Here is a 19,325-nt window from a genome sequence, read left to right as displayed (position 1 = left end):
GAAAAAGACGCGGCTCTTTTAGGGGTGAGTGTTCGGGGAACACTGCACACACACACACAAAACAGAGCAGGTAAAGGATATGAAGCGCCGGAAAGCGCAGCAGGTACGGCAGTAGAGGCGGCGAAGGCCAGCGGCTTCAAGGGCTCGTCCCGCTGAAAAGCTTGCCTCGACGACGCTTGCTTCTTCGTGATCCAGCGATGCGTGAGCTTCGCTGAAGAGATGAAAATCAGTTGAATCAGCCTACTCGAGCTCCTTTTATAGGGGATGGCCACACCCGTTTCGGCGGGATGTGACGAGGAGCGCGCGAAGCGCTCTCATTGGTCTGATGTTGCATCAGCCCTCGCTCGATAGGCTCATGCAGTTGCCGCAGAACAGCCAATGAGTGAGCGAGCCGTCTCGCCATGGCTGTGCACTGCTGCAATGCGTTTTACAAATATGAAAATTAAGGATAATTTTGCTTCAGTATTTCGTGAAAAGAGACTTTTCCCGCAGCGTTTATTCAAACGCAGTACGAGAGAACTCTCGTAAGAGAACTGGCTGATTTGGTGCTCAAGAAACAATATTTTTTTGATTGTCGCCAATGTTCAAAACGTCACTATAGTCTATTTTTTTTTATGTTTCTGCTTTCCCTTTTCAGAAAGGTTATGCCAACCAACCGTCTCTCCATTAAACTCCCTATATCTCTGTTGTCGTCCTCATGTGAACAGTGTGCACTCAATAAAGATGGGAGATGCACATTAACAATAGCCCACTGCTTGTGCTGCCCCTGTGGCCCTCAGGAGCATGTGGCCTAGCGGGGGGATAATCGCTCTCTACTCAGATTATCTAGGTCACTTTTTGTGTGTTTGATGCATCCCGTGAGGAGGGGGGTCCCATGTGTTTGTGTGTGTGCCTTGAGTGGATTACAGGGTGTGTTCTGGACCACCATTAGCTACGGCTCCACAGTGAGGAAAGTGGACATTCCCTTTAATGGTGCATCATTTTGTTTTTCCTCGTCTTTGTGTATGTTTTCTATTCATTTGCATTTCATCTGTTTTGATTACTGTCCCCAGATGAGATATTAATCGCTTAAAAAAATGAAAGGAAAACAGTGGATGAGATCAGACCGACAGAGATAGACGGAAAGGACGCACTTGCAGTTTTTCAATGGCAAACTTTTTATTCACTTTGGCATCCTGCTCAGGAGGGAACATTGAAGCTTGGTGTCGTTGTTTTGGATCCTCTAGAGAAACTGAAGTCACCATAAGTGTATTTTTGTGTTGACAGGGAGTCGGTCATGCAACGACTGTGAAGGGAGGAGCCATGGACAAACCCAAGGTGGACGTCCCAAACTTTAGGACTGGACAAGTCAGCTTAAGGTGAGGGACTTTATGTATGCCGGTACTGTATGTAGTGTATGATTGTGTTTCTACATTCATAAGTGAGGGTTAAAATAATCATATTAATTCAGTGATTAGTACGAGCTCTCTGCCCGGAGATTAATTTTGGTCTTTGTTTTGTGAAAGTTCTTTGTTGTCAGATTAAGGTTGTTTCAGTGTGTGGTTTTGTTGCCCTTATGTGTTTTGGACATTATGTCTTGCTTACGGTTGCCACATTATTATATATATTTAATTATTATATTCATAAAAAAAAAAAAAAAAAAAAAAAAAAATATATATATATATATATATATATATATATATATATATATATATATATATATATATTAATTTGGATCTATTTATTTAAATACATTTTATTGATACATTTATTTCTAAATATTTATATTTATTTAAATACATTTTATTTATACATTTGTTTCTAAATATTTATATTTATTTAAATATTTAAAGTCACATATTTTTCAAATAAAATGATTTACATTTCATTTATGCATTTTTTTAAATAAATATTTATATTTATTTAAACAAATAGGTACATACTGTTTAATTTGATTTATTTTTTTAATATAATTACTTTATACATTTTATATACATATGTATTTAAATAAATATAAATATGCATAAATACATAGTTACTTGTTTTATTTTGGATACATTTATTTAAATATATTTATTTATAAATATTTATATTTATTTGAATGCATAAATATATGCTTATTATATATACAGTATTAATATAAATATATGCTTATATATACAGTATTAATAATCAACTTTAACAGATTTTAATACTGTGATCAACCAATACGATAACCAGTATTTTATTTCTAAATGCACACAATGTTATTGTTATATTTATTTTAAAAGAGCCTTGTTTATCACACGTTTAAGCCTAGTAAAGCACCTATACAAGCATTGAGCCGTATACTGTAATATGTCAGACAAATTCTGTTTAAAGTCAGAATTCATGTCATGTGCTTATTCTTTTTTTAAACAACCTTTTTAATGCTTATCTAGAAGAAGCTTTTCTTATTGAAATCCTTGTCAAGCGAAAATAATGAAAACGACATAACAGATCTTAGTGTGAAAGGTCGACTCTGAGCGTTGCGATTTCAGTAGATGATTTCACTTTAATGCGTACGGCAGGACACAGATTCAGTATTTCATAGTAGCACTAGAGCTTGTGTGTGTATATCGTCATTAATATGTACACTTGTTGCCATAGTCACAGGATAGGAGACTTGCATCACCAGTGCCTCTTATCACAGGTCATGTGACCTCATCTCTTCTCCCTGAGAGAGGAATGAAGTTTATCTCTCGCCTCTCTTCAGTGCCTCTGTCAATCAGCATTACTGATACACACACACACACACACACACACACACACACACACACACACACTTTTACAGCTCATTAAACATTGAAGCGGTTTACAGTACCACATCACCTCAGCTGAAGCCCCTGAGGTCCATCTGGGATTCAATCAAGTTTTAATAAGATAGCTTATTTAAGTTCTCTGTGTATTCTGTGAGATAAAATCATTTCCCTTTCCTGCCTAATAGTTCATATTAAACTTTGAGGTTTTAGTTTACATATTAATGTCATTATTATTTTCAGCTGACTATGAACAGTTGCCGACCACAGCCAAACCACACAACTTGGGTAGACGCACTGGGTAAAGTTGCATAAGATGCCATTTAATTTGACGCAAATTAAAATGAGGATTGGTCTTTCTGCCAACATATTTGGAAATGTGTCTTTCCACAAATTTCTAATGGACAGAAACTGTGGAAAATATAATGGAATAGTCTGTACTTCTGTCCCTTGATCACAGTCTCTTTTTTTTTTTTTTTTTGCATCAAATTAGGTAATTTATTAAAGGATTAGTTCACCCAAAAATGAAAATACTGTCAGTAATTCCTCACCCTCATGTTGTTCCAACCCCGTAAGACTTTCGTTCATCTTCGGAACACAAATTAAGATATTTTTGATGAAATCTGAGAGCTGGATCACTCCTCCATAGGCTTATGGACACTATAACTTGCTGGCTGAGAAAATTAAATAAAGACATCGTTAATATAGTCCAAGTGACTCCAGTGGTTCAATCTTAAGTTTATAAAGCGACGAGAATACTTTTTGTGCGCAAAAACAAACAAAAATAACGACTTTATTCCACTTTTCATTTCCTTCTCTCTGGGCCTCGAGTCTTTTCACGTAGTGTTTAAGCGTAGCGCGTCTGTGTTTCACGTCACCACGTATCACACATGATCAGAGTCGCCCAATAGTGAGCTTACGTGGTGACGTGCAACACAGACGCGCTACGCTTAAACACTACGTGAAAAGACTTGAGATGAAAAGTGGAATAAAGTCGTTATTTTTGTTTGTTTTTGCGCACAAAAAGTATTCTCGTCGCTTTATAAACTTAAGATTGAACCACTGGAGTCACTTGGACTATATTAACGATGTCTTTATTTAATTTTCTCAGCCAGCAAGTTATAGTGTCCATAAGCCTATGGAGGAGTGATCCAGCTCTCAGATTTCATCAAAAATATCTTAATTTGTGTTCCGAAGATGAACGAAAGTCTTACGGGGTTGGAACAACATGAGGGTGAGTAATTACTGACAGTATTTTCATTTTTGGGTGAACTAACCCTTTAAGTTTTATTGTGTTTTACACATGGTGTGGCCAAAGCAACCACATAAATAACAGTGACAGAAAGTTCTAGTTTCTTTCTAGACATACTTTGAAACCCATCACTCAGTGTACGTTTATGGGATATTTTGTAAGTTTGTAATATAATTTAAGAGTTTATTCAAAAAAAAAATATATATATATATATATAAATTTATTTATATATAAACTATAAACATTCAGCAAGACAGTGACAAAGACAAGTAGTATGGCATGAGTTTCTGAGGCTGTGTGATTCAAATGTGAAATTGTTCTCGTATTTCTTTTTCAGATAATTTATGGAATTGTGGTATGGAAGTATTTCATAAAGTATTTTTCTCTTTTATCTTGAAACACAGGAATAAAGAAAATGATTTCCCCTCTCTGACACTTTCTCTGCACACTCTGTGTGTTTGGCTGTTGTGGTGTGTGAGCAGTAATAAGCTCTGTATCTGTTTGATGAGCTGCTGCCAGTCTCAGTTTTTATTCATGTAAATTCATGGATGCTCTGCGCCACACTGGGCACATGCAAATTGGCAGAGGGGTTTTTTTATTTTGGGAATAATGCAAATGAATGGAGAGGAGGTTTTATTTCTGTGGTAATGGACTGTGTTGAAGAATGTTTCCTAATCTCAGTTGTTGGTTGAGTTTGTATCATCATTTAACAGATGTGTCTGTAACTACATTATCAGTCACATGATCACATGGTATAAGTCACATGATAGTTTATTCTGGTGCCCACTTAGACAAGAATGTTCCATTTGAACAGTTTTCACATGACTTTAGGGGCCAGTAGATCTAAAATTTAGATATAACTCAGAGAAAAAAATAGAGCAAAATGTTTATGTTTAAGGATATGTGGTTCTGTGCTGAATTAATGTAATTAATTATTAGTTATATACAGAAAATTGGCACTAAATTAATCAAAAGTGACATTTAAAATGTTGCAAAAGAGTTTCATATAAATGTTGTTCCTTTTAACATTCTATTCATTTGAGAATCTTGAATTAACATTGCATCACAATTTTACAAATATTTTAACTGGTTTCAACATTGATAATAATAAGAAATGTTTCTTGAGCACGAAATATTAGCATATTAGCCTGATTTCTGAAGGATCATGTGAGACTAACGTTTGCTGAAAAATCTGCATTGCCATCAACAGAAACCAGTTGTTTTAAATTGTAATAATATTTCACAATATTTGTTTTTTTCTGTATTTTTGATCAAGTAAATGCAGCCTTGTTACATATAAAATTCAAAATCATTAAAAAACTCTTACTGACCCCAAACTTATATATATGTAGTGTGTGTGTGTATATATATATATATATATATATATATATACATATATATATACATATATATATATATACATATATATATATATATATATATATATATATATATATATATATATATATATATATATATATATATATATATATATATATATACATATATAAAACATTTCAGCTAGTGATTAACTGTGATTGTCTTGCTTGCCTGAATCTTCCAGAAAAGCCTTTTTTTTGACAAAGATGGAAGAGTTGACATCCTCCTCTCTCTTCCTCTGTTCTGTCTTTATTGTGATGAGAGATGCAGGTAGACACCTTTGCCTCCAGCTCTCATCTCAGACACACTGAATGGCAGTGACTCCGCTGGCTTTCGGCTCATTTGTTTGGTCATTAATGTCGTCCCGCAGGACATAAACAGCAAATGGATTTGCTGCGTGCGTGTGTCGACAAGAGTACAAAGTAGATGGTGAATACTTTTGCTTTTTTGTTTGTGTGTCTTAAATGCTCTGACTGCTGTAGGCCAGAAACGTTCTCTACCGCAAGTATACAGATGCAGATGCTGGTCCAATGCATCGCAAATGTCCCTTTCATATACTTGTGTGTGTCCACCAAAGCATTTTTCAGGCGGCTGGCGTATTTTTTCAATTGTTTTCAATGGGAGTGCCGCATTTTTAAAACACCATGAGCGTAACGAGGCGCTGAGCGTTTTTTTTTTTTTGCACTGAAGCGCTGAGCGCTCTGCATTTTTTTACAGGTCGCCGAGAGTTGAAGAATGTTCAACTTTGGGTAAAACGCAGCGCTCATCACTGTCACTTTTTACCCAACCGTCCAGTCACAGTGGAGGAGGGGCGGGACTAATACCACACCGACCAACCGCCACATTCTGCTTGTACAGCGCCAACAGATGACGACAACAAGCATAATAACGGAACAAAATCATTTAAAACAAGAGCCAGAGAATAAACGTTACATTGTATCGACATTTTTATATAGAATCAACACTGAAACAAAATCTGTGTGAAATGAGATACTAGTAACACTTTCGCGGATATTCCGTATCATAAAAAGCAAAGTGTCTCAACCGAAAAAAAAGCTGTGCTGCCAAAACGCTCTCAAGCACCCAAATCTAGGCGTTTTCAACAGAGAATGCAATAAACTGTAATGCAATAAAGCACGCTAAGGCTGTGTGTCCACCAAGGCGTTTTCAACAGAGCGCCTAGCGTTTTCAGCTGCATGCTAAAAACGCTTTATTGCTTTACAGTGACAGTACCAAACTTCAAGTAGAGGGGGTAAAAGCTACCTTCAAATGCCTGTGCCATTAAAACTGAAAACCTGTATTGTTTTGTTTAGAGGTTAAATGTGTGTTTCTGTATGGTCATATTTTTGCACCGGAGGAACGTTTTCATAGTTCCTATAACTATTGGCGGGAGGTGTCTGCTTTTTTCTGTATTCACACCTCAGGAACTGGGGATAAATGAACTCCTACTTCAGAGTAGGGTCTAACCCAGCACAATAGCAACGACCAGTGTTGTAAATGCACGTTGATTGACCGAACGCGTGCCATACGAAACATCAGCATCCTCTATTTTTAAAAAGCTGTTTAAACTTATTTACATACTTACTCCACGAACATGGAAAACAGCGATAGATGGACTGACGCTAAAGTCCATCCATCCATCCATCCATCCATCCATCCATCCATCCATCCATCCATCCATCCATCCATCCATCCATCCATCCATCCATCCATCCATCCATCCATCCATCCATCCATCCATCCATCCATCCATCCATCCATCCATCCATCCATCCATCCATCCATCCATCCATCCATCCATCCATCCATTTTAGTATATGTGAAAATCTAGTGTATTCTATTTGTACAATGTAAGTGCACACTCAGAGGAGTGTGATTGAATGCTACATTGCAACACACTTTTCAAGAGCTCTCGACCTGAGGAAATGATGCAGGTGACTGGGGGAGCACTCCATTGATATCCAAGACAGTTCCTACCGTAATGGTTTTTGGGCTTGTCATTTTGACATGTGACTGTTGTTCTGCTAATGTAATTGCGTTCCACTGAGAGTTTCCACTTCCAAAATGTATTTTTCAGTTTGTTGAAGTTGTTTTCTTTTTTCTGGCAAGAAACATTTAACAACTAACCTCTGGCACCACTGTGTTTTCCTAACTGTAGCAGTCTCACACGGACGGTGAAGATTTCTGGAGACCTCGGGCCTCTGGGAATCAAAGTCATATCATACTGCTCCTCACTGAGTGGAAGGTAAAGCACACACACACACACACACACACACACACACACACACACACACACACACACACACACACACACACACACACACACACACACACACACACACACACACACACACACACACACACACACACACACACACACACACACACACACACACATACACACACACACACACACACACACACACACACACACTGGTTCACTATCTCTGTGGGGACTCTGCATAGACATAATGGTTTTTATACTGTACAATCTGTAAATTCTATCCCCTTACACTAACCCTACCCATCACAGAAAGCTTTCTGCATTTTTACATTTTCAAAACACTTCATTAGTATGAATTGTAAGCTGTTTTCCTCATGGGGACCGAAAATTATTCCCACAAGGACAAGGATTTTGGATATTGCCATCTTTGCGGGGACATTTTGTAGGCTTTACCAGGACCAAACACCCACACACACTCATGGTGTTTTACACATTTTCATGATAATGGACCGCTATGAGCTGCACGGTTGTAGAAATTCTGCTCTTCGATCCTCATGCTTTGACTCTTAAACTTTTATACAGTTGACAATCTAGCAACATGAGATTAAAAGGATTGACATCATGTAATGCATACAAAATTCAAACAAATTTAATGTAAAATTCAGATAATATTACATAAATATTGTGTAATGTATTATAAATAGTATTAAATCCTATCTAGGACATGCGTGCATCACTTAATTTCAGTATTGTTAGTCAGCAGATTCCCATTCATATTCACCCATAATCACACACTCACACACACACTTTCAGGAAGTAGCTAGGTGAATGGCTCTTTCAGACTGCATGAACAGGTCAAAAGTTAAGTGCTCAGGACAAGGACACACACGTGCTGCATGACAGGAAGTCCTCCCGGGGTGGACGGTGACATGTTTCCTGTTGTTGGGGCCTGTGCGCCCTGTTGAGCTCCGGATGGAAATAGACCCTCTCTCTGTAGGTGGTCAAACCTGTCCGATGACCTGATGAACTACTCTTTGGGTTGTGTGAGTCTCAAAGGAAACCGTGAAGGAAGTAACAGCAAATTAAATCCTGTATTTACTTAATTTTCCCAGTAGTAACGGAATGGTTGACTAGAGAAGTCTGTTCTTGAAATATTGCTAATATTGAGAGACAATTCAGAGAAAGTTACTGGAATATGATTGATATTTTTCATTAAAATCATTAAAAAAAAACAGTAAAAAGAATTAAATCCCTGTTCCTCGTGTGTCACTCCATATTTTACCAGATGAGATTATCCTACACTTTCCCTGGTAAATACCGTGTTTTTATGTTTTTTATCATTTCATTTCATTCCATTTCATTTTCATATTCATTCATTCATTCATTGTATTTTTTGTGTGTTTTATAAGCAGGTGAAACACCTTGCTTAATAAATGTCTCCAGTTTTGAATATTTCTTTTGTATTTTTATTTAGTAAAAAAAAAAAATGGTTTTGTTTTGTATGTAATGGAATAACTCATTTGGGTAACTCAGGAAAGTACAGAGGTTCCATACGAGTCATTTTCAGTTGGAATTCAGATACTTAAATACAACTAATATCTTCAATTGTCTGTCTCAAATGATGCCCTTCTGTCTTACATCTGTTTGTGCATGTGTCCTCAGGACTCTGGGTCTGCATATCCGATCCATCGAGGAGAACAGCCGCTCTGAACGAGAGAGGATCTTTCAAGAGGATGAGTGCATTGTGCAGATCAATGACATCGAGTTAATAGACAAGTCCTTCGCTCAGTGAGTGTCTGACTCTTTCATCTGTCACACTTTCATTGTTGTTAGGTGGATTACTAATCATCCACCCGCTCTCTTTCTCCCTACTTCATTCCCTTCTTCATTATCCATCTTTTGTGTTATTTTCACTTTCATGCAATTGTTGTCTATCTTTCTCGCTCATAGCGTGCAAACCTTTTATCTATCTATCTCATCCATCCATCCATCCATCCATCCATCTTTTCCTCTCTTGCAGAGTTTCAGTGCTATAACTTTAACACAACAAAAGAAAATGATCTTTTCTTGCCGCGAGTGTGGAATTGCCCTATTAAGTGGCACTAACGGTATTGGACAGTCATCAAAAGGGTGACAGATTAAACGAAGTGGCACTATTAGAGGAAGAGTTAGAGTAATGGGCATGAGAGTTAAAGGTTTTGAAGTAGAAAAGAAGAAAGACTGCAGTCAAGCAAGTCAATTTTACTTCTCCTTTACTTTGTCCTGAACTGAACTCCTAAAAGTTTCCTCAACACATTTAGTGCAACATGAATTGTGTAATGCACCACCTTGCTAATCTTATTATTTTAACATAATCACACCAGTCTAAAGTGACAGGGTCAATTCCAGGGAGTCATGTAAAAAGATGGAAATGTTGAGAAGTGATTCCCACTGGAAGTTCTTGAGCGAAAAAGCTCTTGAATGGTGCTAATTAAGGAAGCTGTTTAGTCTAGAGCTCTTCTGAATCTTTGAAGGACCGAAGGGATGTCTTTATATTCATGTTATCTACAAATGTGCAACAATAAGACAAGGTGTCGCTCTTGATGTTTCAGGTCCCAGGAGGTGTTTCGCCAAGCCATGTCGTCCTCGGCCGTACGCTTGGAGGTACTTCCTGTTTCCAACAAGCTCCGTTATGAAAAGAGCCTCATCGGTCAGCTTTTCAACAGCGCTGAACCAACCACTGTGGTCCCTAAAGTCAAGAGTCCTTTCTTGGTCCATAAACTCATCCCGAGTAAAGCGGCGACTCCGTCCCCAGAGCCCCCTGTCTCACAGACCCCGCCCCTAAAGGAGGAGGAGCTTCGCCCTGCAAGACACTCCCCTGTTGAATCAAATCATCACAGAGATACGCCTTCTCCTCCCGTCAGCGCATCACCCATCCTCAAAGATCGTAGCGAGAGCCCCGCCCCAAAAACGACCCCAGCCCTCGCTGCGCTGGTTAACACTATCGGCAAAAAGCCTGGGAAGAAAATGAAGATCGATTTGAAGAAAGGTAAGCTGGAAGTGAAATGAATTTCCAGGTCATTTAAAAAAAAAAATTCAATTTAGTCATTCTTTCTATATAATTTTTTTTTTCTCAAAAATATGCTACACTTGTTACGTTTACATGCAACTAAATAATTCATTAGTAATCGGATTGACGGCTCAATCGGACTGAAAAGCCCACCTTAATCGATCCGATTGAGCTCGATCCGAATGAAAGGGGTGGTTTATTCCTTTTCTAATCCGATCGAGAGAACATGTAAACACTTGATCGGATTGAAAAACAAAACTGAAAGGACTGCACATGTGCAATAACGTTGAAATAGCGCTATGACGTGATGAACGAGCTGTTCTTCCTGAATAATGAGTGTCCCGTCATTCTAAAATTCTCCTTTCACTCGGCGTCTGTGAAGTGGAGCAGGACAACCTCCCAACAGTCTTTGTTGTTTCGGATTCTCATCCACAGATGACTGGTTTTGAGCATTTTTACTGTGTGATAAATATAAGCAGCACGGCACAACGGTTCAGATGCTCATTGTCTCCAAATTATGAACAGAAGTGGATAACTATTAAGTCAAATAAAGAATGTTGTAGAATGGTTATTATGCGCAAACAGCGGGAAACTGTATATTCGTGCAGTGTGCGCATGTCAGAAAATACATTCTGATTTGAAGCTTGTGACATATAAACACGCACATCAACCCGATCACATGTTTAGCGCTCATGTAAACACTGCATTCAGAATGATTCATCAATCGGAATGCATTCAGTCCGACTGAAACAAAAGTTGTGCATGTAAACGTAGCCACTGTAGAAGTAAAATGGCTTGTGAATGTCAAAGCTCACCTTTCCTCACCTTCTTTATCACTCCTCTCAGCTGATTGACAGCTGCTATTGTTTAAAACTTTAATGTCAGGTGCTCTTCTGGGACTTGAGATTTCATCATTTGCCATCTTTAGTATGCTGGATTGGCCGCTATCCTCTATGACATCTCTCCCTCAAGTGTGTTTGAGAGAGAGAGAGACAGAGCAATTCTCAGCTTCAGTAATCTCACGTGTCCCTTCAGACGAGAGACTCCAGGGAATCGCTATCTTAGCATGATTCTTTAAGCCTCATTTTTCTCTCTCATATCTTATTGCGTTTCTATGTGAATCTCATGAAACCTGTCAGTAACATGTCCAGGTCATATTTCACCCCAAAATCAAAGGAAAGAAAAATATAAATTATTTTTATTCATTGTATAATTGAATCATACAAATTTAAGCCTTGCATTGTAACATTTAATGACAAATAAGCTCATTTGCAAATAAATATCATTCTCATTACCAACACAATATCAGTAGTACCAGTACAATAAAATGAGAATGTAAAAAATGGTTAAAGATAAAGTGTATTTATTATATCATGATACTATTTGGTAGTGTAATGCCTTTAATTTATGCTGATTTTACAAAAAATTAAATAAAATGAAAAATAAATAAATCATTGTATTGTAGTATTTTGTAGTATTTTTAAATGGTAAAATTATGTTATGAATATAAAAATAATTAAATATAAACATAAATGCAATAAATACATAAATATGAATATAATATATATTAAAATATACATGCATTAGGTATAAAAATGACTAAATAATAAGCTATGCGATGAACATTAAAATATATATATGTATTCAGTAAATATAAAAATAACTAAATATTAATACTTACGCAATAAAGATAAAAAATAAATGTGCAATAAATATAAAAAACAACCTAATAGTAATATGTATGCATGAAATACAAAAATATATTTTTTCGCTTGCTCTTGTGATTGATTTTGAAATGTGACCCTGCATGTTTTAGTGAGACTCACTCTTCCATCTTCTTTTTTCCGCTTCCCCTCTTCCAGTGCTTCCACTTCCTCTAATCATTTTTTTTTTCAGGCCACACCCTTTGTCATTGTTTCTATCGTTCTTCTTTCACACCATTTCTCTCTCTCTCTCTCTCTCCTCATCCTGTATCCTGCTCTCTGCATCTCCCGTCTCCTGTAGATGTGTTCACGTGTGAAATTAAAGTGCAGAGCTGTCTAATCCCCGTAAGGAAACATTTATCAACGAGCAGGGGTGGAGACGGAGAGAAACCGACAGCTTAAACACAGGTTATCAATCCAGAGTGCTTGAAAGCCTTCATCAGCGTACCATTGACCTTTTGACCTGATCTTGGATCGGATGAGCTTGATACAGTTTTTGCCATTATCCACCATCTTGCTCTCTAGAACCCATATCAGCAGTCAATCATTTCTAAACCAGACTTCAGTGATAATAGTGACACTCTGATGATGTTGGCTTTTATTAGTTTATTATTTATAGAAACTGAAAATTAATGCTATATAACATTAGACAAAATACACTGGGGTTTCTTTCATGTCAGTTGCAGTTTGAAGGTCTTTTAAACAAGTCTTTAATTCAAGAATTCTGTTGCAATTAAATCTTTGCTGTTGGGTGGAAGGCACCTTGATATCAATTTGAAATCAAAAGTTAGTCGAGACTTGATCAAGATACTGCATATCATTTTAAGTTCAGATTGAAAGGCAGTGTCTTCCAGTGGTAATTAGGTGAAAAGAGAAAGTTAATTCCCACACTGAAATTGGTTTATCGACATGCAGGTCAATATGTTTGACATTCGGTTTACATCAAATAAATGTCATGGATTGGTTTTGACGTCAGTTTGATTTGAATATTTGACCCTTTTTTTTTACGTTGATTTTTACATCAATTTGATGTCTTTTCAACATCAATTGCCCACTGTATCTCCAAAACACTACTTTTCAGGAAATGAAAAACAAAAGAGAAAACAAATGTCACAGTTGATATTGTGGCTTTATATATGGTCAGACACTTGCATGTGTCATTATATTATTAACATTTTAACAAAATCAAGATCAAATGGAGTTTTTGACCAGAGAATTTTGGACATACGTGTTTTATCTGAGGCAGTAACAGCATCACATTACATTTTCATTAACTTACAGGTTGTAAAGTTTATTTTAGCTATGTGGGCTCTCAGTTTATTCAGTCATTTGGCCAAAATCTCATGTTATTAAAGATGAAGTGCTATTTAAGACAATATTGGCTATGACTCAATGACAAATACCAGACTAAGACACTCTTCTCCACTCCTCAAGTACATAAAACATTAGCCTTTACATATATAGATTTTCTCGAGTAAAGAAAATATTGTACTTATTCAAACAAACAGTTCTTTATTTAGCCTGGCATTGCAGACAAGCAGAGACGGTGCCAACTGTGTGCGGCACTTCATTCATTATAGAGGCGGGTGGAGTTATGAGGTTTGACTGACAGTTTGAGGATCCAATGGAGTTACGAGATTTAGTCACAAGCTCTTTTTAATACTTTTCATTGGTTAAATATTTGCAAAAACCCACTGACAGATGTGGAGTGACCAATAGTAATGATTTATGAAAAAAAGACGAAATAAGGAGATACGAGATTTCCGCCCAACAGAAAAGAAATCGAACTTTCATTGGCAGTTTTGTTCGACGAGCCTTTAAATAATTTTTTTTTTTTTCATTCTGACAGGCCTTTTCACTTGAATTTTCATTGGAAATCTTTTTCAAAAAGCCTTTTAATTGAAAAAACCCTTTGTTTAAAAAAAAATTAAGAACTTCTAGAGCTACTAACCTTTTATTAAAAATGTGGAATATTCATTGCAATAAACAGTTCAAGTTTTAGTCTGTAAGTTAAAAGTTTGCAAGCGTATACATTTTTTTTTTCTAGTGGAAAAACATTAAAAACAACGAATAAGATATTAGAGCTTTTGAATTCTCCTTCATATCTGTCAACATCCTTAGACTTTCACTCTAAAACTAGTCAACCTCTTTGTCTTTTTCCAGTTTTGTGTCTTTTGAAGTTTGTGTTGTACATCAAAGTGTGTACAGTAAATGACCAGAACATCACATCTTTCATTTAAGTTTGCAAAATGTTCTCAGTGATCTTCCCTGCGCCGGTGAATAGAGCCTTAGGATGTTAGCAAGTCTTTAGAGCCTTGTGGAAGGGATATAAGTGGAACAATTATGTACTTTTTCGATTGTTGGCACCTTATTTTATATCATACAGCAAAATAAAATATGTTCAGAAGTTAGTGTAGCTTTTGTTTTCCACACTATTGAACACGGTAAGAAACCCATTTGTCTGGTTCACTGGGTCATTAAATAAATGCTTAATGTTTCTGGCCTTCTTCTCTCTCCAGGCACGGAGGGCCTCGGTTTTACCGTGGTAACCAGAGACTCGTCTCTTCATGGTCCAGGACCCATTATGGTCAAGAGTATTCTGCCTCGCGGAGCTGCCGTTAAAGACGGGCGGCTCAAGTCTGGAGACCGTATCCTGGAGGTATTACATGCTTTCTGCGTCAATGCAATCATGAGAGCACAACCTGGCAAATGCAAAATCAGAGCTTATTTATAGAATATTAAATTATGCTGTTCCTTCCCCGCCAGTTATGCATTTAAAAGGTATTGTTTTAAATGCAATCTAAATGTATTGTTTCAGAATGCATAATGCATTTTGGATGTAATTAGGCCAATTGTCTGTCTTGTATTGCACCTGGCCAAGAGACACAATTAATACTGACATGTTTTCCATCTCGTCAAAGTGTAAATGGACATTTTTGCTCTCTGTTTTGATGGTTACTGGAAATTGCTTTCTCTCTTTCTCTAGGTAAATGGGGTGGACATTACAGGACGCACACAAGAGGAACTGGTGGCTATGCTGCGGAGCACCAAACTGGGAGAGACCGTATCAATGATCGTTGGAAGACAAGAGGAGTTTTTGCCCAGAGAACTGGTAAGACTGTAGTGCAACAATCGAGTAGTAAAAACTCTTTTTTTCCACAAGGAAATTGATTTTTACCAATGATTTATAAACTTTTAGACAGACCTACTGTGAGTTACAAGGTTGTTAATCGATGGTATATGCTTTTATTGAAGCCATCCGTAAAATAATTTGTTTAAATAGTGTTTAATAGCTGAATTTGTGGTGAAAAACTACAGTACTGGCTAAATGAACTTGCAGGGAAAGCTCACTCTCATGGAGCGCCACAAATGACATAATCGAGGCGGTCTCACTATGTTGTCAAAATACTAAATATTTGTATAATTATTTGCATGCATATTTTGCAATAAACTTTTGCAAAATATGCATGCAAATAATATAACCAACAACGTGCTTAACCCTCTGGAGTCTGAGGTGTTTTCTGGGCACTGGAGGTGTTCTGACATGCTCTGACATTTGTGCTTTTTTCAGTTATTTATAAACATGTTAATGGCAAAGGTGTAAATTCACTCTATATAGCACAAACAGGGCTACCAAAATATGTGATCACCATGCATGTATATTTTTTTATTTTTAAGAGAATAATGCTTATGCGTGGTTATTGAAAAAATGAAAAATGAAAGTTGCTGAAAGAAGACCTCAAAACTCATAATAAATATGCATGAATAAGACTTTTGAGAAATGGATGTTCTTCCTTCGAGTTCTGGCTTCAAAATTATGTGAAAATAGTCTTGCTTTATCGTTCAGATAAAACAATACATTGATTTAAATTGATGTAAAACAGGTTTTGCTTGGAAAGCCATTATGCGAGTGGGCGTGAACGAGGAGTGGTTTACACCTTGGAATACAAAATGTCCCACCCATTATGCATAATGACTCTGCATAATTAGCCATTCATTCAGGTGTGACTCTGACTGACTGAGCCACAATGCAAGGACAAAAAATTAGAAGAAGACTTATATTGACCATTTAAGATTTTGCTTATCTATCTTGTAAATATGTTTTGCTATTTTATTAAAAAGGTTACAATTACAACAATAATTAAAATTTCAACAATATTTCTAGTGTACTCTTTCTTTGTAAAAAAAAAAAAAAAGATTATAGGCCTACATTTTAGGCCTATCTATGTATTCATTAGTTTGAATATAGCCAAATTGGAACAGCTAACATCTTAGTTGATGACTTTATTTTATATACATATATAAAAATTGCTAAACAAAAGCTTATTTGATATATATATTCAGTATATTCTACAGTAAAAACTGTACTCAAATCTAGTCAACAAAATGTTGTCTTTCATATTTCGCCTGACTGTAACGTTGTTTTTATGAAATATTAGGGCATATAAATGTTAATTTGCAGTTTAATACGTATTGCTTATACAAATAGCCTACATTTTATTTCAACATATTTCAGTCGATTTTTACTCATCTCAGTATAGTAATACAGTTTGCTAAAACATCATCATTCATTCACACACGCGATTTAAATTTAAACTGTCTTTATGCGAGCTGTGGTAAACAGCGCGCATCTCTGCCGTTCATTCATCAAAAACAGAAACCCGATTCACGTGAGAAGAAAAAAAAACTTACAGTATTCCTCAGCTCGCTCCTCAATATACCCGCACTTCTGAGGTAGGCTACTTTTTTCATCAAAAGCTTATGTGGCAGTATATTCTACAGTAAAAACTGTACTCAAATCTAGTCAACAAAATGTTGTCTTTCATATTTCGCCTGACTGTAACGTTGTTTTTATGAAATATTAGGGCATATAAAATTGCAGTTTAATACGTATTGCTACGTACAAATACGTACAAATAGCCTACATTTTATTTCAACATATTTCAGTCGATTTTTACTCATAGTAATACAGTTATTCACACACGCGATTTAAATTTAAACTGTCTTTTTGCGAGCTGTGGTAAACAGCGCGCATCTCTGCCGTTCATTCATCAAAAACAGAAACCCGATTCACGTGAGAAGAAAAAAAAACTTACAGTATTCCTCAGCTCGCTCCTCGATATACCCGCACTTCTGAGGTACTTTTTTCATTATTGTTATTGCTCACAGCGCTGCTGAGACGGTGTTAAAGTAATGATCTGAATAAACTGATATGTGGGCGTTCACAGGTTTGCTTGGATTGCCTCATTCATTTGCGTTTGAATAGTGTGCGCTCTCCGTTGGCGGAGTCACATTACATTTGAATTAGCTCTAATGAGGTCGACTGGAATCGCTCTCTTTTAATACAGATTTCACAACATGAGAATATTTGTTTTTTATATAAATTACTTCATTTAAGAGAAGAGAATTCAAGCTTCATGCCTGTATGTCTGTTTGCCTGTTTGACTGAGTATTCGCTGAGTTATTGTTCATTTTCGGACGCGTTTCAGAATGGACGACACTGGCAGATAGAAGGCAGAACTCGCATCACGTTTATTTTTCTTTATTTGGCAAAAAGCACAACACTTTGTTTTTATTGTGAGTATACACAAAAATAATACACATTTAACAGAATCGATTGATGTATGAAACTTGTTTTGTAAAATCAAAGTCAAAAGAGTATTTTGGGTCTCAATTCAACTCATAAGGAAAAAAGCGAGCAGATCACGCCGGCGTGATCTCCGACCTCTGAGGGTTAATACATTTTTGTGCTTAAAACCCCATCAGTCCCCTCCTTTATTTTGAATGTGTCGAATCAGCTTGTGACGGGAAGTTGTACACACGACACAGCAGTTTAACAGGAAGCCTTGGGCTGATGCTGGTCCATCCCTTCTCCCAGATGTTACATGCGGGGCGTGTTGATCGCTGACCCCTTTCAAAGCATCTTTATTTTTCTTCTAAACATCAGACCCCCGTTAGAATCCAAACAACGAGTAAAAGCGCACTTGTGGCGCCACTAGATCCATCATCGCAGGAAGAAAGACCACATCCCTTCATTGTGTCTCTGTCTATCCTCAGTTCATTTACACTCTAGTGTCTGCTTATCAAAGGCTTCTGGTTTGGAAGGGTCATCTGTGATATATGTGGGCTGCCAAACTATTCATAATCGTTTTGACTGTAAAAAAATTCTTTCATGCATTACTTCCTCAATTAGATGTCTGAGATTATTATTATTATTGTTGTTGTTTTTTTTGTTTTCAGAATTTGCATTATTTTTTATTGCAAAAATTAAAAACAAATGCACTTTTAAATGTGGGGTTTATTTATGGATTTAGCTTTGTACTTTGTTAAATGTTTGCTGTCCCAGATCTGTTCAAGAAGAGCAGCTGTATGTCATTGACAATGACTATTATTGGACCATTAATTCTTGTTAGGCACAAAAAAACGTCATAAAGCGCTGCTCTGCAATATCTATTCACAGAGAAAAACCTTCTCCATCTTTCCACCCTATTCAAATTCAAAGTGGGTTAGCTGTGCCACTGCTTAGCCAGGGCAAATTATGGCAGAAATGCGACGGCAGGCAAAAGGAAAAATGACACACTCGGGAGAAATATTTTTTCAGAGAATGGAAGAGTATGAAAAGATATAATGACAGTGTTGAGTAGATTTCACCATCTGCCTTTTTAGAGGATATATGTGTGTGTGTGTGTGTGTGTATTTATATTTCACTCCAACCAATGAATGCATCCAAACCTGAAATACCCTCCATAAACACCCACCGTCAAACAGTATTCGTCGGTTTCTTTAACCACCCACTGCAGGCACAAAATATACCATCTTAATTCAAAAAGGCAGATTTGGCTGATGGTCAGCCATTAGCAAAAATAAAGCATATTTTATAACAGTCTGCTAGAATCCAGCAGGTCTTTTAGACAGGAAATGGGCGACACCATAAATGTCCATCCTGTTAGCAGCTAGATGT

At 36.8% G+C, this 19,325-nt stretch overlaps 1 protein-coding gene across 2 annotated transcripts in view; it reads left to right on the top strand.

The window, feature by feature from the left end:
• pard3ba (par-3 family cell polarity regulator beta a) overlaps positions 1-19,325 on the top strand; it is a 168,422-nt gene that overhangs the window by 60,586 nt on the left and 88,511 nt on the right. For both annotated transcript variants that reach the window (XM_081362128.1, XM_081362127.1), the window contains exons 5-10: positions 1,267-1,358; positions 7,547-7,633; positions 9,275-9,400; positions 10,204-10,640; positions 14,884-15,023; positions 15,351-15,476. In XM_081362128.1, the coding sequence (XP_081218254.1) occupies positions 1,267-1,358; positions 7,547-7,633; positions 9,275-9,400; positions 10,204-10,640; positions 14,884-15,023; positions 15,351-15,476 (1,008 nt within the window). The remainder of the gene's footprint in view (positions 1-1,266; positions 1,359-7,546; positions 7,634-9,274; positions 9,401-10,203; positions 10,641-14,883; positions 15,024-15,350; positions 15,477-19,325) is intronic.

This window comes from Scardinius erythrophthalmus, assembly GCF_964197995.2.
Source record: "Scardinius erythrophthalmus genome assembly, chromosome: 3".
NCBI lineage: Eukaryota > Metazoa > Chordata > Actinopteri > Cypriniformes > Leuciscidae > Scardinius > Scardinius erythrophthalmus.
The sequence above is the reverse complement of the archived record's forward strand: the minus strand, read 5'-3'. Positions and strand labels throughout refer to the sequence as shown.